Source organism: Benincasa hispida, chromosome 11 (genome assembly GCF_027475165.1).
Source record: "Benincasa hispida cultivar pf3 chromosome 11, pf3_genome.v1.1, whole genome shotgun sequence".
Classification (NCBI taxonomy): Eukaryota; Viridiplantae; Streptophyta; class Magnoliopsida; order Cucurbitales; family Cucurbitaceae; genus Benincasa; species Benincasa hispida.
The window spans coordinates 77,790,881-77,817,285 of record NC_143488.1 but is presented as its reverse complement, the minus strand read 5'-3'; the positions used below and the strand labels follow the sequence as shown (position 1 = coordinate 77,817,285).

At 30.9% G+C, this 26,405-nt stretch overlaps 3 protein-coding genes across 3 annotated transcripts; 1 reads left to right on the top strand and 2 right to left on the bottom strand.

Moving 5' to 3' along the window:
• The first annotated feature begins 9,866 nt into the window (after positions 1 to 9,866).
• FBH4 (basic helix-loop-helix (bHLH) DNA-binding superfamily protein) lies at positions 9,867 to 12,634 on the top strand. Its single transcript, XM_039050388.2, has 6 exons — positions 9,867 to 10,973; positions 11,259 to 11,575; positions 11,678 to 11,848; positions 11,958 to 12,023; positions 12,096 to 12,164; positions 12,245 to 12,634. Exons 1-6 carry the CDS (start codon positions 10,571 to 10,573, stop codon positions 12,314 to 12,316), a joined length of 1,098 nt encoding a protein of 365 aa, XP_038906316.1. The 5' UTR covers positions 9,867 to 10,570; the 3' UTR covers positions 12,317 to 12,634.
• A 2,245-nt stretch (positions 12,635 to 14,879) lies between these two features.
• Positions 14,880 to 18,444, bottom strand: LOC120091350 (3,9-dihydroxypterocarpan 6A-monooxygenase-like). The gene is made up of 3 exons (XM_039049349.2): positions 17,830 to 18,444; positions 16,932 to 17,304; positions 14,880 to 15,686 (listed from the first exon to the last, which is right to left on the bottom strand). The coding sequence occupies exons 1-3, from the start codon at positions 18,366 to 18,368 to the stop codon at positions 15,072 to 15,074; spliced, it is 1,527 nt and encodes a 508-aa protein (XP_038905277.2). The 5' UTR covers positions 18,369 to 18,444; the 3' UTR covers positions 14,880 to 15,071.
• Positions 18,445 to 20,738: 2,294 nt separating this feature from the next.
• On the bottom strand, positions 20,739 to 24,027 carry LOC120091524 (3,9-dihydroxypterocarpan 6A-monooxygenase). Its single transcript, XM_039049601.2, has 2 exons — positions 23,019 to 24,027; positions 20,739 to 21,543 (listed from the first exon to the last, which is right to left on the bottom strand). The coding sequence occupies exons 1-2, from the start codon at positions 24,009 to 24,011 to the stop codon at positions 20,908 to 20,910; spliced, it is 1,629 nt and encodes a 542-aa protein (XP_038905529.1). The 5' UTR covers positions 24,012 to 24,027; the 3' UTR covers positions 20,739 to 20,907.
• Between the last annotated feature and the right edge of the window lie 2,378 nt (positions 24,028 to 26,405).

Here is a 26,405-nt window from a genome sequence, read left to right as displayed (position 1 = left end):
AATATTTCACTATGGTAACTATTTAATAAAATATAAGTTTAAAAACTACTTTTGATCATTTGGGCTATGTAATTTTAATATGTTCATGTTGACTTCTATACTTTTAATTTTGGTTTATTTTGGTTCTTGTACTTTCAAAATGTTCGTTTTGGTCATTATTTTTTCAGCTTTACTTCATTTTGGTCATTAAACTCTCAAAATGTGACAATTTTGATCCCTTAAAAATGAAAATTAAGAGACAAAAATAGCTAGTTTTTAAAGTATAAGGATAAAAATGAACATTTTGAAAATATATGGACTAAAATAATATTTATACCTAAAATATATTTCAAATCAATTTCCATTTGTTAGCAACGATTAAAATGTTTGGGACATATTTGTAGATTGAAGGGTTTGACATCAATATTAAAAATTAATTAATATCTTCGATACTTTTATAAATACTCATAAAACATAACACTTAAAAGTTAATTTTTGAAAACAAAAATAAAATTATGAAAGTTATTTTTTTTTAATTTTCAAAATTTCACTTATTTTTTTGAAACATTATAAGAAAGTACATGACAAAATAAAAAAAAATTGTGGGTTAAAGTAGTATCTAAAAACTTTTTTTTTTTAAAAAAAAACCAAAATTAAAAAAAATAAAAGATCCTGATGGTTAATAATTTGGTTTTTAATTTTAAAAAATTAAACCTATAAACATCTGTTCAACATGTAAATTTTTTGTAGAGTTACTTTTTTTTATCAATGTTTTGAAAAAACAAACCAAATTTTGAAAACTAAAAGAAGTAGTTTTTTGTTTTAGAATTGACTGAGAATTTGACTATTTTACTTTGGAAAAGATGAAAATCATTATAAACAATTGAGAGAAAATAAGTTGATTTTCAAAAACAAAACAAAAAAATGATTATCAAATAAGATCTCAACGATATCAAATAAAACTAGAATTTAGCTAAGAATCTAAATGCGATTAGAAAACCTAAAACCATGGTTAAAAAAATGGAATAAAAACAAAACAATTAAAATTTTCAAGAAATATAAAATAAAATAAAAATGATGATTCAATTTTATTTATTAATTAAATTTCTAAATTTTGACCATTTTTATTTAAATTTGGACCTCAACATTTTTATGGATACAAGAAAAAGAAAACTTATGAAAGAAGGTAAGGATAAAGTTGTATTTTAAAGGGAAGAGATAATTGATTGGGAGATGTGGAGGTTTATTATTAAAATAAATATAAATATAAATAAATAAATAAAAGTAGTTGGGTGGGTCAGTTAAGCAAAGGCGCTTGGCTTTTTATGAAAGACGGCTGCGTTAAAAAAAAAAATAATAATAATAAAATTGAAAAATAAAATTCACGAGGGGGAGGGGGTGAAAGGAATCAGATGCGGCATGAATCCGGTGCGCACGGGTTCCGAAACGGTGACGTCAGAGCATATTTTCATTTTTAATTTTGAATTCATTATTATTTAATTTTTATCTTCTCAGCCGATATTCTGATGCCTTATCCCATGAAAACAACAGCGTCTTCTTCCAGTCTCTTCAAATATCTTATTTTGTTAAATCGAAGCATATGCACAACTAAGGTTTTAAATGGTTAATGTCGATTTTATTACAAAAAAATTTGATGTGAATATTGATAAATATCGATTTTAGTCATATTTCTGAAAAGTTTATAAAAATAAAAAAAAATTAATTAGTAAAAAAACATTTTATGACTTTTAAATAAATTAATACGTATAAATTTATACTCTATTTATATTAGTGACATTTTGATCATTATCTTTTTTGTTTCGTGTATTTTTTACGATATAATGTAAATATTTGACTCACATTTTATATCGATAACGAATCTATGAAAACATGAAAATAGCGACATTTCGACAGAAATAAGTGGTAATCAAGATTTTTAATTTCGATCACTATATCAATATTTCTATGTATGGGTAATTTTGGATCAGAGGGCAAAAATCTGTTTTGATATGAAATACCTAAGTCAATAGCCAAAAGGAAAGACAACAAGAATTAAGAAAGATTCAAGAAAGAAATGTGGTATAGGTTGAGCCCATACCACCTACTTGACCTCGGCTTGGGCCGAGCCAAACAGGGCCTAAAGAAACTCTAGGGTTTCGAAAGATCTTGGAGCCTTAAGGAGATTCTGATTTCAAATAAGATTGGTGAGCGAGAAAACTGTAAATAGGTCGTAAGAGGACCAGAGAAGGTAACTTGAAAGTTCTAATTTCTTTTCTACACTATAATTATCATACTGATTTAGCTATCAAAGTTCTTTTTCCATGTTTTGTAGGTCATCTTTTCTTCAAATTACAAATTTATCGTTGTTATCATATGGAAATCAAGGTGATTTTCCCTGTCCAAAATTCCGCATCAATAATTTCTATCTATGTTTATCTATATTGACATTTTTATTATAACAAAAATTTTAATATGAACTTTTAATATTTATATAACATTTTGGTTGACATCTACATCTCTATTCATATTCCTATTAACAATTGAACCCTTGATGATAATACATCAATTATTATTTCAAAGATCGATGATTTAATCTCTACTTTAAAAATATTATTTTCATAATATATTATTATATTAATTATACTATGGATTATATACTTATTTTCATAATAATAACAATTTCTATTATAACTGATTAATATCAATAAATTATCACCGATGTGGATCTAATATTAATAAAAATTGAAACTTATTTAAAAAGAAAGAAATGTGTATTTATCTATTTCAATACTTTCTATTATTTTTTAATATTTATATAATAAATGTTTCCATCAACATTTGCACAAAATTGAAAACTCGATATTTTCGACAACAAACATTTGAAATTTAAGTAATAATGCATCAATTATATGATCATTATTCTATAGAATAAATACCTATTAATAGTTTGATTTTTAGGTGATCTTTTGTTTAGCTTTTAATCTTTATATATTTTAAAATTTACTTTTTATATATTCAAATGGAAAATTGCCCGTTTTGACCCAAAAAAATTTTTCCCATTCAAAATAACCTCATCTTTAAAATCTACTATTTTTTAATCATTTTCCAATGTTTCAGACTTTAAGTGGGGACCCACCATGTAAGAAGACAGTTTTACCCCTGAATAAATGATCATTCAATTGCTTCGAATATGAAAATACCTAACTTACCTAACTCACATATCTTAAAATAGAAACTTCAATTTTCAGTTTTACATTTTGTTTTCAATAATAGAATACTTTACGTGAGGTGAGGGTCCCAACTTTAGAGGAATAATCTTTTCTAGAGGGTCAGTATGTTGAAAAGTAGTTTTTTTTACCCCCTTTTCAGAAAGTCATGAAAATGGAGCCAAAAAATTACCTTTTAAAGAAAGTTTTCAATAAGCAATGAAATTCTTACTTCTTTTTTACTTGTATACGTTATAAAGGAGTATTGTTGCATTTTAGGAGAAAAAGTGGAGAGAAAATTGAAAAATTAAAGTACTGGAAGATGAAAAGTCTCGTAAAGTTGTCTTCCTTGTGAAGATGACTTTGTCCAACTTTTGTCTCATGCAATTGAACCAATCGAGCTATCTCGTGAAGTTGACCAGGTCAACTTTCTCGTGAAGTGACCAAGTTAACTTTCTAAGTCTGACCAGGTCAACTCTCTCCTAAGTTCTTTTTTTTTAAAAAAAAATATTTATGTATACATTTTCTTCTAGCCAGTAAGTTTTATTTTCACTTGCAGAATGCCTTGCATGTTTGTCTGCTACGGTGGTATTTGGAATGAGGATGAATGAGAATATGCAAGTGGTAATGTAGGGGATTTTGATGTAAGAGGTGACATTTGCTTTTAAGAATTTGTTGGATTTGTATAATCTAAGTGGGATTGACCCAAAAAACCACGATCTCACCCTAAGATATCTATACAATTTTGGATCCAGGGTTCCTACGTATTTGATACAAAATGATCAATAACTTAGGTTCCTTTTAAATGGTGAAGATGTATGTAGGCCTCTATCTATTTATCAATGAAATCCAAACCTATATATGGCGACAATTACTTAAAAAATCCCAGTTGCTCATACCAACCAAGCTTTCCATATAATTTAGTCCAAGAATTTCCATCCCCTTATTTTCCTATACAACCTTCCTTCGAACAAAATTATCCATCAGACTATGCTACATCACTAACCCCTTTAGATGATAATGTTGCCCCATATAACCTATCTAATGACAGTTTCTTTGTTTATCCATACAATCCCCAAGATAATGGTTCATCCTCCTCAATGTACAGTGAGGAAGATATTGGTTGTGCAAACGGGGGGTTTGGGCGTAATGTAAGTGAGGAGAATGACATAGAAGATGAAAATATATGTGCTGAAGGGGTTTTTGAGCATGGTGTAGGAGAGAAGAACGTGAATGCAGAGGAGAACATAGTTGAAGACAATTCATACTACGAATGGGAATTACCAGAGAAATTGGATGATGAGTCTTATGATTTGACTGAAGAGGATGACAACGACGTTTGAATGAAGGGTAAGTGTAGCAATCGTCAATGCGAAGATACCAACTTGTACGTGGGAAATACTCATGTGGAACCTCTGAGTGCATGTCCTGAAGTGGCAATGATTGTGTAAGGTCATATGTTTGAGAGCGAGGACATTGATATTAAGGTAGAGAAGATATATCTCTCAGAGGGAGAACTTTCATTTACATTGTCCCTCTTCACCATACGCCGAAATTTCGAACATAGGGTTGACAAATCCACGAAATCACTACTGGTTGTTAAGTGTAGACATGTTGTTTGTCATTGAAGGATTGGGCTTGAAAGCTTAAGGATTTAGAGTTGTTCAAAATAACAAGGTATCAAGATGTCCATACATACTCACAACATTAATGGATCACGACCACCATCAAGCTAGAATCAAGTTAGTTGGTCATCTGATTAAGTCCAAGTTCACGAACGTTGGTAAGATGTATAGGCCAAAGGATATCATGCAGGATATGCGGGAGGGATATGGTGTTAATATTAGTTCTATGAAACCTTAGCGGTCTAGAGAAGAGGCTTTAGTAATGGTCCGAGGAAGGCCAAAGGAGTTTTTTGGCCAGTTATATGCTTATGGTGACGCTTTAAATATAACGAACCTTGACATTATTTACAAATTGAAGCTTCAGGATGATAGATACTTTCATGGCTTTGGGTTCGCCAATACGAGGCTTCTTGAACTACATTTGGCGTGTTTTGGTTATTAACTGGACACATTTACGGGGTAAGTTTAAGAGTGTCAAGTTAAGCGCAAATTCGATGGATGGGAATGGTCAAATATATCCAGTTGCATTTTTCATTGTGGATGGTGAAACAAATGATGCTTGGATATGATTTTATGAGCAGGTTAAGGAGGCGGTTGGTGCTATATCTGAACTTGTCATTGTATTGGATCGTAAAGCAAGCATTGACAAAGCAATCAGTACATTCTACCTTCCATTGTTTATGTATTCATCATATACTCTAAACCTACTCAAGCATTTCGAAAAAAAAAAAACTCCCTTCCCTAATTTCTTCCTAAGTGAAAAATCACCCCGTGAGACTACTTTTCAAGTACATTAGGCCAAAATTATCCCAATCAGAAGAGTGGGCCAATACTTGGAGGAGATTACATTTAAAAAATGGGTCAAGACATTTCTATGTACACGAAGGTTCGATCATATGACTAAAAATGCGGCTGAAAGTTTGAACGTTGTATTGAAGGACACTCGAACATTGCCAATAACTAAATTTCTTGATCACATAAGGGGTCTGTTGCAAGACTAGTTTTATCAGCAAAGAACCTACATATTGAGTCGTCAAATGATGTTTTCAGATTACGCGGAGGCAAAAATGGCGACGACAGAGTATAGATCTAGAAGGCATTTTGTGAGGTCGATTGATCAACACATCTTTGAAGTCGTTGATAATCACCTTAGTGGAGTTGTTGATTTGAATGCGCGTATGTGTACGTGCAATGATTTCGAGTATTATGACATTTCATGCCCCCATACGATTGTAGCAGCCCATTACTAGAACATTGATCCATATACACTTTGCTTCTCTTGTTACAACATTCAGGCTATTTACAGATCATATTCAGAACCTATTTTCCCTGTAGGCCCTATTTCAGAATGGTCTCGAGAGGATGATTATGAAGACATCCAGATATTGCCACCAATGCATATCGCTCAAGTTGGCCGCTGCCAAGAGATAAGAATACTGTATGCAGAAGAGGTCACTCAAATTCACAAATGTACTAGGTGCGGTATGCGTGGCCACAATCGAGTAACTTACTGACAACCATTGACAACGACGTGAATCCAATTTATGTTAAATTTTGATTGGGTTATTTTACAGTGTAACATCTTGTAATTAAACTAACATGACCGTGAAATATTTAATTATCTCTAGTGAAGTATCAAAAGAAAGTGTAAAAAACAAGCATCGTTGAAGATAAACAAATGCACTAATAAATAGCTTTGTTCATGTATATTTGTACAACAAACTGACGTTTGAAGAAATTCATATTTGATTGGATCAAAGTGGACATATCACACCCAGTTACAACATACTCAAACATCTTAGCACAAAATATACCACAATCTCTGCCAATGAACTCAACTTCACGAGAGACAGAAGTCAGTCTTCTGTCTCTCGTGAACTACTTCAACAAGTCTGCGTGTAAGATATCCAACATCCGATGTTCATACAGCAGTATCCACAACTCCTTTCCGCACTCCGTAGCAAGAAATTATATATTCCGTTAAGGACAGCCCCTCACGTAAATTGCTTTGAATGGGGAAATCAATTATTTGTCCTTGTGGATCTGAAATTAATCCTCTCATACCTACTAATTGGTGTATCAACTTGATGAATTAATTTCAAGCTCATCAATTCAAATCCTGGATTTTCGAATTGAGAGATCAAGAATTCTCACTATTTCTTAGATTTATGGACTGGTCAAAATCTGAGGTTCTTATTGTTCATTCACTGACTTCTGTATCTCGTGAAGTTGAGTTCAATTTTGCCTTTTGTCTCGTGAAGTAACTTCACGAGACAAACTTACAACATTACGAGACAAATGAAAAAGAGCTTTCGAGCTATTTTAAAAATATCCCACTGTTGTGAATACTTCACAAGACAAATATTCGCAACAACTTCATGAGATATTTGTCTCGTGAAGTTCAATACACCCAAAAAAATGCCAAATCAAACCCAGACAAACATATAACCCTTACTTCATATATTTTACAGGTTCTTTTAAGTTCGTTAAAGTTCAAAGGATGATAAAAAAAAAGGGTTTTGTGTTTTTCACTACACATTCCTACTAAAAATCACACACACTCCCCCTATAAACAATAGAATCGATACATTTAGAAAGAAAACAAATGGAAAAGGTACCTTTTGTCAAAATACAAATGGGGCGAAGGGGTAACGGAAGACAAAAAGATTGGTCTTTTTTATGGAGGTAGGGGAGTCTTTGCGAGAAGAGAGTCCAACAATGGTAAAGACAATTCAATGAGAAGAAGAAGAATAAACCCTAACTTCCACGAGAAGATGAAGAGATGTCCAGGGGAAGATGAGATTTGATTTAACTTTTTGAAATAACCATTTATTCAGGGGTAAAACTATCTTTTTACGTGGTGGGTCCCCCCACCTAAAGTCTAAAACGTTGGAAAAGGGGTTTAAAAGAAGTAGATTTTAAAGACGAGGTTACTTTTGAATGGGAAAAAAATTTTTGGGTCAAAACTGACAATTTCTCTCAATCTTTAATAGGTCATCATAATATTTGAGTAGATGTCTTTACCGTTGAAAACCATAGTTTAGTGGTTTTACATTTGATTGCTTTTCATTTTGTTTGCGTAGTTTCCACTTTTATTTGCTTCTTATTTACCACATTTTTTCAAATCAACCTACCTTTATTCAATAGATATGTCCTTTTGGTGATAAAATACATAAAATTACCATCTATTTTGAAATTAAAAAAAAAAACACATTCTTTAAGATATTTATAATATTGACGAGAAGTTGTTTGAGTAGAATCGAATGAGAGAACAAGAAAAAATGACCATTTTATTTTCAAATGACAACCAAACCTTTTATCTTTGAAAATCAAAGACTTTTTATAATTTTCCAAACAAGTTTTATCTATGAATTTTCAATAAAACTTTAAACCAAACAACCTCACGATTTCTATGTAAAAAGTACAATTTTTAGTCTCCAATGCTTAACCTTTAGTTTGAATTTGACTTTTATAAGACAGTTAAAGTTTGATTTAAACCTAATCAAAACCTCTATTGCTACTAATTAAAGAGTACAAGTTACTTGTGAATAATAAACCCTATTTTCAAACATATGAAAAACATGAAATATAATTTATGCTTCACATGGTCAATATTTTTGTTATTGAATTTAAAACAAACTTTTGTAATCAATATTATAGATCTTAATTTTTCTTGAATTTCAAATTTTGTATTCAATTGTAACCATCCCTATAGTTTACTAATTTAAACTATAATAATTCTTATAATAAATGTGAGGAGTTGTACATTTTTCTTTCTTTCTTTCTTTCTTTCTTTTTTTCAAAGGTATTATGACTAAAGTGAGGTGAGGGAATCAAACCTCTAATCTCGAAGTCGATAGTTCAAACACTATACCAATTGAGCTATGCTCATATTGGCGAGTTGTACATTTTTCCAAACATGCCATTTACTTGAGATTAATTGCAACAATTTCATAAGTCGGTCAATTTGAGCATAATTCTATTTGGATCAACAAATTTCATGAGTTGAGATTGGTATTGGAAAAAGCCTCCTGCTTCTATCACAAAAATAAACAAAAAAAATAAAAAAAAAAATCAATTAAAAATAATAAAATTAGAAAACACAAGAATTAATGTGGAAAAACTCCAAATTGCAGAATGAACTATAGACCATAAAAGATTTCACTATATGATTTTTCTAATCAAAATAATATTTTTTTTCTCCCAATCCTAATTACAAGAGCATACTCTCAAACTATAGAATACATAGAGAGAATTTAACTCGAGTTAATACATCTAAATTTAAAGTGTTTTCTAATCGAGATGATTTGAAACAAACGACATAAACTTCTTTTATAGTGTTTGGATCCCATGACTTTCATGAACTTTTCTGATATATAATAGCTGCATTTCTAACATTTTACTAAAATCTAACCGTTGGATCATTTATCTTAGGAAAAAGTAATTGATGCCTTACACAACTCAGTTGTGCTGAACTAGATACACATAACTTTAAGTAGTTATTAAATATATGTACATTCTCATTAGGCATTGCTCTCATTTGACCATTAAAACATAACACAATTAATTAAGACATAAACAATTATTCTAAACTAAAAAAAAAAAAACTAAAATAATGTGTAAGAAAAAAAATAGAAACCTTAATCTACATAAATATAGAATTTGATTATTTATAAACAATCATACCTTAAGCTATGAAGTATGACCTTTTATAAATAATTAAATTCAATTATATATTATTTAAAAAAACAATCATACTTTAATCTAAAAATAGAAACCTACATAAATTTACATAAATGAATTCGATTATTAAATCAAATAAACAAAACAATTCATGGTTAAATTAAAATCTTAAGCTACATATAATAATTATATTGTAAAAGAAAAATAGTAATAAATAAAGTTTTTCTCGTAAGTTGAGTATCTTTGTCCATGTCCCTACCACTTTCCAAAACAGAATTTCATGGGCCTTTTTTTTTAAAAAAAAAAAAAAAAATTCCAAAGGGAAAAAATAGTTTTTTAAAAAAATTATTCAATGCTGAAAATGGGTTCCGCTAAGTTAACAGCGCCGTGACTGTTCCCAAAATATCGCCCCAAAATAGCAAAGCTTTGTCTCGATCTTCGTTATAATGTAATTAAAGAAAGCAAAGAAAAAAAGAAAAACAGAGGAAATCAATGGCGTCTTCTGTAAAGGCAAAAGCAAATCCTAAAGGCCGCGACTGAGGAATGCCCGATTTGCCCTCTTTATCTCTCTTTCTCTCTCTCTATCCGTACAATCTCTCTCATTCCAAAACAAGATTGATTTACAAATCCAATCTTATTTTCCTTTCCTTTCTTCTTCCTCCTTTTCGTTTTTTTCTTCCATTTACTTCTTCTTTGACCGCTGATTCTTCAGTTCTTTCCTTCGTCTAATCTCTTCTCATATACTCTGTCTTTTCACTTCCATGGCTTCTCATTACTTACTTCTCTTGTGGGTAGGTTTTCCATTATCCTTCTGGATTGTGCGTTTTTAATCCCTTTCTTCCTGTGGCTTCTTCTATAAGATCTTATCTCCACTCTGCTTACAAATTAAGCTGATGACATGACCCATTTCGTTGGTTCTTGAAAGTGTGAGAGGATTTTCCTTGATTTTCTAAAGGTGGGATTAAGAGGGTTCTCGTTTTTTTCCCCTTAAAAAGCTTGTACTACTCTGAACTTCCCCTTTTTGCCAGTGTTCTGAAAAAGGGGGATTGGATTGGGGGGTTTTGCTCTGTTTTATTGATGGGTTCGAATACCCACCAGAGTTTTCAGCAACCCAATTCGGCGTTGCTTCGATTTCGCTCTGCTCCCAGTTCTTTGTTTGCAGATTTCGCTCAGGGGATTGATTCTAAGCGCTCGAATCCCTTCGAGGGCTCTGAATCAGAGCGGTTAGTTTCTAGATTTGGGAGTCGTGGTGGCGGTGGTAATAGTAATGATTCGGAATCTCCGGTGGCCGGAAACTACACTTCTGGTCTGCCGCCGCATTATCCCCGGCTGAACTCCGCCGTCAACTGTTCCTCCTCCTCTTCCTCTTCTTGTTCTTCTTCTTCCTCCTCAATGTGTAGCTCACTTGGTTTTTTAGGTCCTAATCTTGTTCGTCAGAGTAGCTCTCCTGCTGGGGTTTTCTCTCAACTCAATCAAAATGGTGAATGTTTCTCTCTCTTGTTCTGTTTTACTTTTTCTACATTACTTTGAGAAATTCTAAGTTGCATTAATGGCATAAGTCAACGTTTCCTGTGGATTTTTTTTCATTCCATTTCATGTTTAATCTGATAGATGAGCTCATCCAATATACTGATGTAGAATTTTTGAGTTTTCTATTGCTTCTTGTTGATGTGATTTGATCTTGATATCTCTGGATTGTTGAGTTATGTTGTTTGTAGAAAGGGATTTTATGTTTAGATTTTGATCGAGTTGAGTGTAATTGTAGGCTTTGGTGGGGGAAATTTCAGTAGACTGAGTGGTAATAACAATGGAGGGGAAGTTAGTCCATCATCTAACAGATTGACCTCTCAAATTAGCTTCTCTTCTTTGCTGCCTTCTTCTCTGGGGATGTTTCCTCAGATCTCTGAACAAGTAGTTGGGAATGAAAAGCTTGCAAATAGCAATAATGGAGAGACTCAGTTCTTTACTCCATCTGGGTTTCCCTTTGCTTCCTGGAATGAATCGTCTCAGTTTCCGGAGACTTTTACCAGCATAAAGCGCGATCCGGATAGTAATAAGAAGTTGTTTTCTAGTAGTCCTCAGGTATGGATCAATTGATTAGCTGAGATTATGATAATCTAGTTGTTGTTTTCTTTTCTTTTGTGTATATATGATGTTGACATTGAGGCGTTTGGTGTTGATTAGAATGGCGAGATCGGGAACCGAGTTCATTTGCTGTCGCACCATTTGAGCTTGCCCAAGAACGCAACCGATGTAGCTTCCATTGAGAAGTTGTTGCAGCTCCAAGATGCGGTTCCTTGTAGAATTAGAGCGAAACGAGGCTGCGCTACTCATCCTCGCAGCATTGCAGAACGGGTGAGAGAAGCGTCATCCAGCTATATCGACTTTCACATATTATTCGTCAGCTAGAAAATCATTAAATTACCCTGCAAATTACTAATATATAGAATTAATTCACTCATAGGTGCGACGAACTCGGATCAGCGAACGTATGAGGAAGCTACAAGATCTTGTACCAAATATGGACAAGGTATATACATACAAACTTCCCTTCCACATACAAATCTCACTTCAAAGCTCATTTATGTTCATCTTCTTACAGCAAACGAACACGGCGGACATGTTGGACTTAGCGGTCGACTACATCAAAGAGCTTCAGAAACAATTCAAGGTAAGAAGAACATGCATTTCCTCTAAATCAAACAGATTTTACAAGAGCTATAATATGGTTTTTTTCCCCTTCTTTTGCAGACGTTAAGCGACAACAGAGCGAATTGCGTGTGTCTGAATATGCAGAAGCCGGTATCGAGTCAGATAATGTGAGAAGCTTTCTGTACAGAAAGAATAAAATGATAGAAGAACAAGATGTGAGATGAAGGAAGAAGGAAGTATTGTTTTTATTATACATTTAAATATGTGTTTTGTTAAGGAATAACAACAGTAGAGAAGAAAGGGTATCTTAAAGGTGAAAACAAGAGCAAAGTTAAAAGGTTCCAATAGGAAAAGAAAGAAAAAAAAAAAAAAAGGGAGAAATTTGTAATGGAAATATGTTTGGAATAATCAATGAAATATGTTGTTGTAAAGTGAAGAGGATATAATTTTTTTAAAAAAGTATATGGTTAGAGTTATTTTGAACTAAAATCCCAAATAAGGAAAGGGCATTTATTTGTTGTTGGATTTGATTGAAGTTGAACCTACCTTTTCATGTGTTTATTGGTGGTTTTATTGCTGCAACAATCATTGATGTGTTTCTGTACCTTTTGTCTGATTGGACTAAGGGGACCTTCTATGAGCCCTAATCTTTGCCTACCATTCTTTTCATGTCTATTTAACCTTTTTAAACCTAACATTAATAAGTCCTTCCTCTATTCTAACATCTTTTAAAATTTAAAAATTTATTAAACACAAAATTAAAATTTTAAAGGTTAGATTGACCATTATTGATGATTTTTTTTTAAAAAATTCATTTTGAAGTGTTCTAATTGCCTAAAAATATATCTTTTAAAAATTTATCTAATTATGTTCTAACTTATTTTCATATTTATTTAGAAATGCGACATGAAATGCAAGTTTGTTTGGTTCATCATCTCTATAAAAATGGGGGGAAAATCATTAACTATGGTGGTTCATATCTAAGGTTTCCTTTTGTTTTAACATTATCTTCGATGGCTTGAGGGAGACGTGTGGATCCAAGGGTTTCAATTTGTCACAAGATTCTTTTGAGGCTTTTAGAATTCTTTTATTATTATTATTATTATTGTTGTTTCTTTTATTTATATATTTAAAAAAAAAATATTAATTTCTACTCCTAAACTTTGAAGTTTATATCAATTTAAACCCTTCATTATGTTTTATTTGGATACACTTGTGAAAGTTGAGGGTTTAAATTGATACATTTATGAAAGTTCAGATTTTAAATGGATACACTCTTGAAAGTTTAGGGTCTAGATTTGATACAAATATTAGTTTGAGGTTAAAATTGATACAACTCTCAAAGTTCAAGGTTCAAATTGATACAATTATCCGTTTAAAGTTTAAATTGATACAATTCTCAAAATTTAAAGGTATAAATTGATATTTATCTTATATTTTTAAAATTTTTAATAGGAATTATTTTAATTAGAATTAATTGGGGTATAGTCCTAAGGTTAAATGGTGGAACCATATCCATCATTTAAATGAAACTTGAGGGACAAAAAGGTGTTTTTTCTAATATTTTTCTAATCTAACAAGATGGTGGGAAATTTAGGCTCTCACACGACCAAATCTGTCTCTTGCTTTTCCATAAGTTGATTGCATGCATTTTTTTTTTTAAATAATACAATTTTGATGTTTTTTTTTTAAAAAAATAATACCATATTGATTTTTTCTAAATGAAAACAATTTCCCTTCATATTGATTATTGACAAAGAAAATTAACATTTTAGATAATTATTTAAAAAATGATAAAATTATAACAAAAACATTTTTTTAAGAATAGATTCATTTTAGCTTTAATTATTTTGTATCTAAAACACAAAAAATTAAGGTAATTGTTTTAAATAATAAAATTGTTGAAAATAATTTCAAGTATAATTAAATGTTACTGTCTATTAATGATAGACAACGATAGACATTTATCATCGACACTAATAGATGTCTATCGTGGTCTATCATATGAAATTTTGTTATATTTGTAAATAAGTTTGTTAATCTTTCTTTCTTTAAAAAAAAAATCCAAGAAATTAGTATTATTTAATTATTTACAAACATTGTAACCAACTTCTTCCTATCTAAAGCTAAAATTTTCTAAAACGCTTGTTTTCATATTATAGCTAGATTCCCTTTTTTTATTATTAAAAAAAAAAATAGTTGCCAACAATTATCTACAACAAATCAAAACTAAGCTTTGGATATTTTACTTTAAGAAAAGTATGTAATGTTCAAAGAACTATATATATATATATATATTACCTAAAAAAGATTAATAATTAACAATATACCTATGACTGTTCATACATATTAAGTCCAATATGGGGTAGGTTTATGAGGTTGCTGCTCTCTTGGGATATCATTGTAACGGTGAAAGTTGGACTTTTTTCCTTCTTTGTCGAGACAAATTCTTTGTTTCAAAGAATTTACTTGAAAGTCGAGACTCTATTATAACAAAATCTAAATATTTAATTATGATATGCTAGCTTTCTATCATTAAAGACTCACTAATTAGTCTTCGAAGTGGTAATTCGGTTGCCGACAAGTTTGTCATACTCAATGGACCAATCCTTTTCAAAGTATGATTGAAGACCACCCTTCATGAATGGATGTTACCGTGTCATGTGATATGTCAAATCTTTCGTTATGACTTTTTTCTATTGTTCTATTTTTTTAGGAAAAGAGAGTCCAAGAATAGAAATTAATGATATGATTATACATTGTCATAGATTAATTGTAATAATTGATATGTGATATTGAGATGATACTTCATATTTATTTTGTCGATAATTCGATAAAATTGTGACTTTGATATTTTTGTCCACATTGATATTTTAAACATGACGAGAAATCAACAACTAGAAAAGTGAAAACAGAATCCATTCCCTTAGATAGAAGGAAAAGGATGAAGCCTAGGCACAGGGACTAGAACCAAGGAATGAGCTCGTCGGAGAGAGATTCCAGGCCCTTCTTCCATATCAACGCCGCTGCCGCCGTCAACCCTCCACTCAAAGCACTGAATCAACCTCCCAAGAACTGCCGGCACCGCCACCAGAGCCAGAGCGGCGCCGGGGCAGCTCCGGCGGCCGCTCCCAAACGGCATAAGATCAAAGCTCTGAAGGTCGGAACCAGCCGGACGGTTCAAGAATCGATCCGGGTTGAACCGGGTTGGTTCGGGCCAGTGGTCTGGGTCGCGGGCTATGGCCCAGACGTTGACGAGCAGGCGGGTCTTGGCCGGAATGTGGTAGCCGGCGACGGCGCAGGGCTCGGTGGCCTCCCGGACGATGAGCGGCGCCGTGGGGTGGAGGCGGAGGGTCTCTTTGACGACGGCTTGGAGATAGGGGAGATTGGGGAGATCGGATTCGTGAAGGAGACGGGTTTTTCCGGTGACGGAGTCGAGTTCTTGAGTTGCTTTGGCCATGGCGGATGGGTTGTTGATTAGCTCTGCTAATGCCCACTCTGTCGCCGCCGCTGATGTTTCAGTTCCGGCGCCGAATATGTTCTGAAGACGATGAAGACAAGAGGGTCATATTTGCCATTAGACATTTTATATGATCAAATAATTTCTTAACAATTTCAATGATTTTCTTCAAATTTGAATCAATCTTAAAACTTAGGGGGAAAAAAACTTTCCCATTCATTTTAAAAATACTCATTTTTTTTTTCAAAAAATTGCAATATTAGAATTGACCTGCATAGACATTATTTCAAAAGTAGTCGGGTAAATATTTGTTAGGATATGTTAGACAAAATCGAAATGGTGTGTATGGTGACTTAAAGAGGAAAAAGGAAACTCAGACATTGACACAGAGTTTAAGGTCACTGCCACACTCACTCTAGATCTTAAATTTTATCAAACATTCTAATGAGTTTCCACTTTAAAGAGTATTTTTGAAACATATACAAAAGATTTAAGTGGTAATCTTGTAACGTAAGCTTTTAAAATTAAGAGATAAATCATGTCCAAAAGAACTAACTTATTATTTTTTTAATATTTTCCAAACAATTAATTAATTTTTTTAAAAGTAAAAAAATCAAGACAAAATTACTAAACAAAACCATCAATTTCTTCTAAAAGAAATAACCAATAGTTGATTAAATAATGAAGGGCAAAACTACAATTTTGATAACCGAAACTATTTAGCCTTAAGATAACATTTGAAAAATTATGTTGAATTTGGCAACTATTTAACTTTTGGTTTTTGATTTTTTTTTTTTTAAATTAAGTTTATATACTCTACTTTTACCTTAAAATTTTTTCCTTTATTATCCAATTTTTCCCTGTAATCTAAAAAACAAACTATATTTTGAAAATTAAAAAAAGTAACTTTTAAAATTTTATTTTTGATTTTAGAATTTAACTAAAAATTCAATCATTGTATTCAAGAAATATGCAAAACGTTATTAGAAATGTGGAGGAAATATGTTTAATTTTAAAAGAAGAAAACAAAAAATGAAATGATTACTAAAGGTCTTTTAAGTCTCTAGATATTATATTAGGATTATTTTTTGTTACCACCGTTAAAATTGATTAAAGAAGCACTTGATATGATATATGATGAAATAAGATTAGGAGAAATTAGATGATATGGTGAGATCATTTAATAGTTATATTTAATAGATTAGTTAATATTCTATTAATCAAAATAAGTGAGAGAGATATTAAGAAAAACACAAACCAAAGTCTAAAATTGTATTTAAAACGTTACAGAATAACAAACTAAATAGAATAAAATTTGTAACTTACCATAACAAAAGCCTTAATATTCTCTCTTGTGAGTTTGATTTCTGAGCTTTTATCTTCATAAATGTCCAGTAAAATATCAAGCAAATCCTTAACTCCATCATCTTTACCATCTTCTTTCTTCCTCTTCCTCTCTTCTTCATGCTCCTTTATTATCTTCTCCATCATTATATCATACCTCTTTCTCACATCTCTTACTCTTCTTCCAAACCCTTGTAGATCCAATCTCTTGCAGAACCAAATCATATCCGCCACGTTAAGTTCTCCGGCGAGCTCGCACATCTCCCCCACCAACTTCCCGATCTCTTCCGATCCATCTTCCTTCTCCGAGGATCTTCTCCTCAATGCCATCCTCGATATTATGTTGTTCATCAACCTTGTCATATCGTAAACAATTCATTTAAACTTTTGAGTTTGAAGTCCTAAGTATATGTATTCTTGTTTTTTTTTATTGTCCAAACTTCTTTTAAAGGAAAAATAATGTTTGAAGAAGTAATCAGTGACTTAAAATAGTATTGGATTATGTACGAATGTGCGTATTATGAATAAATTATATATTATTGGAGTCTCATGAAAATCTGTTATATGATGACATTTTGAACGATCGAATATGGGGGGTCTCACTCTGAGCCTTAAAGGAATGCGTTATATAAACTCTATCTAACCCTAGAGGCGTTTTTAATTGATCCATAATTTGATATTTTTTTCTCTATTAATAAAACTGCTCTCTCCATCTGTCTGTAGAGGTAGTTAATACACATTGTTAGTGAACCACTTAAATCTCCTTGTGTTGATTCTGTATTATTTACATTTTCTGTTTATCTTTTATAAATTATCGAATCTTAATATGAACCATAATCTAGCTGCTTTAAATTCGTAGTGAGGAATGATTTAAACAAACCTTGAAAGCTCAGCTCCAACATCAACCATTGCCCCTATGACAGCTTGCTCATGAATCCTTTGCACAAACAACCTCATTTCGTCGTCTCTTATCGGGCGGTGGAGGTCGAGAGTCCGACCACCGAGGAGCTCCGTCATGCACAATTTTTTCAAGAACTTCCAATAGGGTCCATATGGTGCAAAAGTGAAGTCCTTAGAGCCATAAGTGAGATAGTTTATGTTGAGTCTAATGGGTCGGTTTAGAAAGGAGGATTCATTAGTTTTGAGGAATTGTTTAGCCATTTCTGAATTGGAGACAATAACACAAGGTTTAGAGCCAAAGAAGAGATGTATTAATGGTCCATATTGACATGACAATTTGTGAAGGGCTTGGTGAGGGATTCGACCAAGGAGGTGGAGGTGGCCAACCACCGGCAACGACGGTGGGCTCGGTGGACGACGAAGCTTTTCCGTTCGGGTTCGGAAGAGGATGGCGTGAATGAAGAGGAAGAAGGCTAAAAAGAGAGAGAAAAGAAGAAGGTAGTCTGAAAAATCAGCCATATGTGGTTGAGAAAACAATTGTATGATGATGGGAATAGGGGTTTTGTTGTTATATATTCAATTTCACAACTAGTTGCTTTTAAGTCACCCCCCAAGATTTTAGATGTATTTATGATCTAAGAATTGAAGTTTTCTAATTTACCATTTTACCAAAAATTTTGAATCTCTTCAATTATATGCAATCTAACATTCTTTGTGCATAGTTTTGATTTTTTTTTTCTAACTAGTTCAACAAGATAATTAAAACATTAGTAAGCTTTTACAAGATCTCCATAAATATTTATTCAAATTAATTTTTTAGAGTTCAAGATCTCGATATAAAGGATGAAAATGATTAGAATTTTTTTCGTTAGGAAAATTATTTTAAATAATAATACTGCTGAAAATATTTATAAATAATAACAAAATATCAATCTATATATGATAAACCGTAATAGATTACTATCTGTGTCTATTATGAACAGATGGTAGTTTATTCCGCAAATAGACATTAAAATTTTACTATATTTATAAATATTTTGGTTCATTTGTCTATATTTGAAAACAACTATTTTCATTATAATCTAAAACTTCAATGAAATATAAAATAAATATCTACAAAATTTCAATAATAGAGATATAATATTAATGATAAGAATTTTAGACTTATTTTAAAAGGTGAGAAATGCATATTTGTTAATTTAGATTTTCTATAGTTGTTTTTCATTTTCATGATTTTATGGAAATATTTATAGATGTTGACATTTTACCAAAACTTCTTTCAACATGAGATCTCGTCCTTCGAAAATCGGTATCTATATATATAAAAATTAGATTTTAAACCTATTTTCTTTTAATGATATATTTAATATCATGGTCCCTCCATTTTTTATTTTATTTAATTTAATTTTGAAACAATGGTCCCTCCCATTATTGAGTTATATATATTGATTGAAAAAATATTTTTCGATTAAATAATTATAGAGCAGTTAAATATGACAATAAGTATAAATATTTATAATCCCATTGTTGTGAATATTAATTTAGCCAATATTTTGAAATTTCACCAACTTTTAAAGGAAATACGAATGTACAAACAAACAAGTATACAAAATTCCAAATGATTATTCATTATCCATCAATTTTAATGATGTGTTTTGATATCCTATTGTATTAACACTTGATTATTGTCTTAATGCAAATGGTTTGTAATTTATTAAACAATCCAATTATTGTTTGGACACTACTTAATTAATTAAATTTCAGAAAATGACGTTTATTAATATATATATATGTATACCAAATATTTATGATATAACATTTTTTTTTAAATAGATCTACTACTACTACTATCTCTAGTTTTGTTTTTGTTTTTTTTTTTTTTTTAAAAAAAATTATTATAGTTTAATTAAACAAATTTTGTACCTAAGAAAAACTATATTTTCACACATATATACCGTATGAATTTTCTCCTTATCTAACTTATATAACTTTTATTAAACTTCTCTTTGAATTGGTTATCTACCTATCCACATAAGTTTAAATTATTATTTTTAAGTACAATAATTATATAATGAAAGATTGAACCTTCGATTTCAAAAGAGGAGAGAGGAAGTGCATGTCAATTACTGTTGAGCAAAACTCCCATTTTAACATTTTAACAGTAGAGTTTAAAATAGAGAACAATATAATTTGATTGCCCAAATTCTTAATAGAAATGATATATTTATTGCAAATAATTGTGGATCATAATGAAATAATTAAATTTGGGTACAAAGTGAACTATTAATTTTTGCAATGATAAGATGCATTTTATCTATTGAACTATATTTGGATTGACTTGTGGTGAAACTTCACAACTTAAAAGAAATTAATTAGTAGAGATCGAGTTGTAGTATCTATACCAACAAAATATAATTTTCTTCTCTCGAGATCAGATGCTTACTTGTAAATATAGTATTAAATTTCTGTCAACATGTTGATATTTCCATTGATATTTTCACGTTTCGATGGAGTTTGATATATACATGAGAAGTAAATCAATATTTTAATTATATCATATAAAAATCCACGAAAGATAATAATTAAACAACAAAATATCACTAATAAAAATATAATATAAATAATAAACATGCTAACTTGTTTAAAAGTGATAAAATGTTTATTTACTCATTTAAATTTATTTTTGATTTTTTTGATTTTTATAATTTTTTTTTAAAATATCCATCGAAAACAAAATTTTATCGATATATCAATCAAAATTTCCGTAAAACTAAGACCTAAGAGAGTATTGGAATAGTTATGTGCCGATAAAATCTACAACTTGGGAAATTCCTTAGAAAATCATTTTATCATAAGATATCAAAATAATAAAAAGCACCCAGAAGAAACTTTTGGTAAGAGAATTTATTGGTATATATATACAATCATATGCTTGTACCAATAGAAAGAAAGCAAATTACCTCATCTAATACAAAGCACTTCATAAAACATTTAAATTCATAATGCACTTAAACTTGTTTAATACTGAGCAATACAAAATATAAATATTGTCGTCTTCTTAATCACTACCATGAATGGGGTTCGCATAACAAAAGAGCGGCGTGGCCATCTCTGCAGCAAATCCTGACCCAGGAGTCAAATCAATGTTGCCGCTACCGTCCCCACTTGTCTTCCAATCAAAGCGTTGCACCATGGTGGCAATTGCACATGGAAAAACTAGCAATGCAAGGGAAGCTCCAGGACAGCCTCTCTTTCCACTACCAAACGGAATGTACCGGAAATTTTGCCCTTTCATTTCCATCCGGTGGGTGCCGATATTGTCGAGGGAGCCTTTCAGAAACCTCTCTGGCAAGAACTTGTCGGGGTCTGACCACGACTCTGGGTCTTTCATGACGGCGTATGCGTTGACCAAGACCCGAGTTTTGGCCTTGATTAATAAGCCGTTGATGTTGCAGTCATCTAGACATTCCCTAATGATGATTGGCGCTGACGGGTGGAGACGCAACGTTTCGTTGACCACTGCTCGGAGATATGGGAGGTTGGGGAGATCAGATTCTTCGACCATCTTCTTGTTTCCAATCACTGAAGTTATTTCTTTTCTTAGCTCTTGGAGTGATTCCCGACGATTTAGGAGCTCCCCCATTGCCCATAATATTGCCGTCGCAGTCGTGTCGGTGCCTGCCATAAAAAGGTCCTACCCAGACAAAAGGGAGGATGATTATATATTAATGTCTTAATTGGTTTTTCTTTTTTTCTTTTTTTTTTTTTTAATTTTTTAATTTTTTTATAATATATGGGTGAGAATAGAACTTTGAAAGTTGACAGTATAACAAAATTTATATCTTAGTCAAGTTATGTTCATGATTAATTATTATTAATTATTAATTTTGAGTTTAATGATTACAAAGCTAAAAAATCCAATCATTAACTTGTAAAATGTTAATTATACTCGAATTTAGATATATAAGTGATCAATATAGATAAAAATACAGTGATAGATACTTGATATTGAAACTTTTGTAGTACAAATGCTAACTTTTATTATTTTGTTTGCCATGCTTGTGTCATTAAAAATTAACTGTGATTAATAACATAAAGGAGATTTTCAAATATAAAAAATAACAAAAACTATTTACACAAAAAAGTAAATTTTAATATTCTTTGATAGACGTTAATAAAAGTCTATCAGTATATATCAGTTATAGAAACTAATAGAAGTCTATCATTGATACTCTGCGATAAATACTAATAAAAATCTACTAATATTTGTCAGTATTTTTTTTTTGATATTTTCTATTTGTGAAAATTTTTCCGAGAAAATTCTTAGTGTGAATAAGGAAAATAGGTACTATGGAAAAATATCAACAAATAGAAGTAGTTTTATTTGATAAATATTTTATTTTTGAGAAAATTGTTTGATAAGCTCTACTCGATTATGTTTTCTTTTTTATTTTTTAAAACTTATTCTAGTTTCTTTCAAAGTTTTCTGGTATGATTTTTCGCTCTCTCAAGAAAAATACAGTTTAGATAAATTATAAAAATGAAAATTACATTTTTTTTAGTTTTCAAATTTTAAGTTTAACTTTTTTTTTTAAGCATGAATATAAATTGGATAACAAGACAATAAATTTGATGGCTTAAAAATAGTATTTACAAGTTTAAGAATTTTAAGATTAAAATTCTAATAAACCAAAGGATAATAATTAATCGGAACCTACTTAATTCAGTTTTGAGTTTTAATTTTTTAATAATGTTTTCAAAAGTGTAAGCATAATTTTTTAAAAGTTATTAAGAAAAAAAGTAAAATAAATTTCTTTTCTCAATTTTTTCATATCTCTTTCACCAAAAAAAAAAAAAAAAAAAAAAAAATCAATATTTTCTCCCAACCTTTTTTACCTAAAAAATTCTCTTAACTCACATATTTCTTTTCCTAACAATAATATCTTTCTTATCCTTTTCAACAATTTTTTTCTCTTTGTAATTTTCACTTCTATCCCTTTCTTACTTTTCTCTCTTAATTATTACCATCTCTAATTTTTATTTCTTTTTCTACAATTAATATTCTTCCTATAACTATATCTCTATAAATATTTTAATTTCTTTGATTTTAAAAATCACTTAGACAATAAATAAAAAATGCAGAACCAAAAAAAAAAAAAAAAAACTCACAAGCAAGAACGATTTGATATCGTTTTTGGTTATCTTCATCTCAGCATTTGGATCTTTGTAAATTTCTAGCAAGATATCCAACAAGTCTCTTCTTCTTTCTTCATCCCCATCACCATTATTGGCAGCTTCATGTTCCTTCATTATCTTCTCTACCAACTCATCAAATCTCTTCAAAGTTTTCACAAACTTTTTTCCATTTCCAGAGAAATCAAACACTTTCAAAGGTCCCAAAATATCCCCCAAACTCAATTTCCCAGCCAGCATATTAATCCTCCAAGCCAAATCCTTAATCTCTTGAGCCTCATCTTTTCCTCCACAACACCTTGTGCTCAAAACCATCCTTGATATGATATTGTTTGTCAAAGTAGTAAACTCCAATCTCATATCTATGGGCTTATTTTCTCTTGAATTTCCCTCTATTCTTTCCATGAGTTTCGCTATCTCGTCGCTGCGGATAGCGGTCGAGACCGCTAGCTGCGGCGGCGACAGAAGCCGTGTCATGGTTAGCTTCTTCATGAATCGCCAATAGGGTCCGTATTGGGCCATGACAAATCTCGACCCTCGATAAATGAAATACTCGGAAGCGCCGAACTCCGGTCGGGAGAGGAAGTTGTGTTCGTGAGTTTTTAGGATCTCTTTGGCAACTGCAGCGTTTGAGACAACGACACACTTTGATGCGCCCAGTCGGAGCTCGATGAGGGGACCATAACGACGAGCTAGGGCTTGGAAGGAGGTGACGAGAACAGGGGTGAGGAGGTGGAGGTGACCGATGAGAGGGAGGGCCGGTGGGCTCGGGGGCGGCGTGGGACCACCCAGAGATGAGGGTTTAGGTTTTGGGAGATGTTTTTTGAGGAAGAGATGGAGGAGGAAGGCAATGATGAACCAGAAGCACCAAAATTGAGAGGTAGAGGTGGTGTTGTCAAAGATGGCCGTTATGGCCTTCATGGTGTGTTGTGTAATAATCATTTTTGGTTTTCTACATTCAATATTCATATAAATATATAGGAATAATAACAGCTCAATATAACTCAATTGCTCTAGGTTTAATTTTTTTAAGCATTAAAAGCCAAAAAAAAGAAAGAAGAAAAGAACGAAATTTTGATTTCTAAATTTTAGGTCTAACTAGCTTTTATTTGATCCTTAAGTTTCAAAATGTTACCATTTTAGTCGTTAAATTAATTAATACACAAACATAAAACGTGATTATTTAGAGAAAAAACAAGATTAGAATTGCACGTTTTGAAACATAGAGAACAAGTTGAAACAAAATTCAAATCCTCAAAAATAGAATTGTAACATTTTGAAATTTAGAGACTAACTTTTAATCAAACTCAAAACTTAAGAAGTAAAATGGTACCAATTTGAAAATTTGAAACCAAATCAAAACTAGACCCAAATCAAGAATAAAAAATATATTTCTCCATGAAAAAAGAAAAAAAAAAAAGTGGTGTTACATATGAAAAAAATATTTGAACACTTGTATGTATATATAAACAAGTGGGAAAAAGAGGCAAGTTTATATCTAATTGCTTAATCTTTAGTTTGCTACATTTCAAAATCCTACTTTATTTATTATTTTTTTTAAAAAAAAAATATTTTTGATTTTTTTCTCATATTGCCTATTTTAAAAAAGATATGGTACCTTTCTGTAGAGTAAACCTTATTTATCTATATACAGTGAAATAGTATACATTTTCTTTTGATTGAAACAATTTAAAAGTAATTGGAGAGATAAATATAGAAAAACAACAAAAAGTTGGGGACAAAATCAATCACATGAATACATGTATATCTACTAAGTTTAATTTATTTATATATTTAAAAAAAACATTAATTGAGGGATGCAACTTATTATTATTATTATTATTTAATTTAATATGATATACATTTTTAATTAGTCTTGTAATATGATTGACCCAATATCAGTTAAATAATTTCAATTTGATCCAATGAGAAACACGAATGTCTCTTATTTGAAAATTTATAAGTATATTTATGAACGAATAGTCTTATACTTATAATTAAAGAATTAATTGTGTTACATCAATGAAATTTTCAATCGGACTCAAAAGGTTTTCGAAATACGCCTGTTTTTAGAAGAACTTTGTCTATTTATATTTATTACCATATGGACTAGACTTATACATGTAATATTAATCTTGTGTTTTAATTTTTCTTCAAATTTAGATGGAAGCTCATGAAAATCTAATAACCTACAGTTATATATATATTGTAAAGTCTTCTTTTTACCTGTAAAATCACAGTGTGTGATAGAACTCGGAGATTATTCGGACAAGGGAGTGGGTGTGTGGTCAAAATCAGGAAAACTAAGAGAAAAATATACAATAAAAAGAAAGAAAAACAAGAAGGGCCTAATTATTATTGTTGTTTAATTTTTGTCTTGGTTTGACTGACCACATAATTGAATGATTTGAAAAATAGAATTGTGGTCCTAATATAATTAATTTTCTTTTAAGCCATGAATGAGAAATTTCCAACTAATCTTACATCACTTATCAAATTAATGACGAGATTATAAATCATCAAATTTGGGATTGATTAAAAAATTGACATGTATCCAAGATTGAAATTGAAGACAAAAAATGGCCGGTCGTTATGTGTTGTCATCTTGACCATTGGATCAAATTAACTATTTTGGTCCAATTAAATATTGAAATTTGGGTTAAAGTCCATTTGAGCCAAAACTGGGTTTGATTTGGTCCAAATGCCCGTTAAGGCCCAAATTCAATTAATTGGATCGAAGGGCCAAGTTTATGGACCAACTAATTCTAAATCTATAAAACCCACTTCGGACTCTATAAATAAAAAAGTTGTCCTTTATTTGAAGGGTTACAAAATTTCGCTCTAGAGAGTGTAGAGAGAATTCTCTCAACAATCCGAATACTCCCTAACTCCTTCTTTGAAGATACAAATAATCTTTTTCCAATCAAGCGTACGCATTCAATTGAGAGAAAATCAGATGATCAAGTACAAAAGATCAAATTACCTCCGCATCAAATCAACTTAAACACAAGTTGCATGAAATACATTTTCTCGAAAACTTCACGCAAATTGATGAAATTTTCAAAGAAAATATATTTGATTGCAAATGAACCAAGACAATTTTCAATACATACAAACACACACACCAGAGCTATGTAATTAAATATTATTGTTTTAAGATATATATAATAGACCATCTTTCAAAACATTATTCAACTGTGACAGACACAACAGAGTCCACAGTAAGCAGTTTTGGATAGCTATGATTGTGGTACCACAATGACTTCTACTTATTTTTGTTCTATTTGTTTAGAAAGATTAAATTATTCTTTTTAATCCTTGAATTTTAAAAAATAAGTGAATCTTGTCCTTAAATTTTAAAAA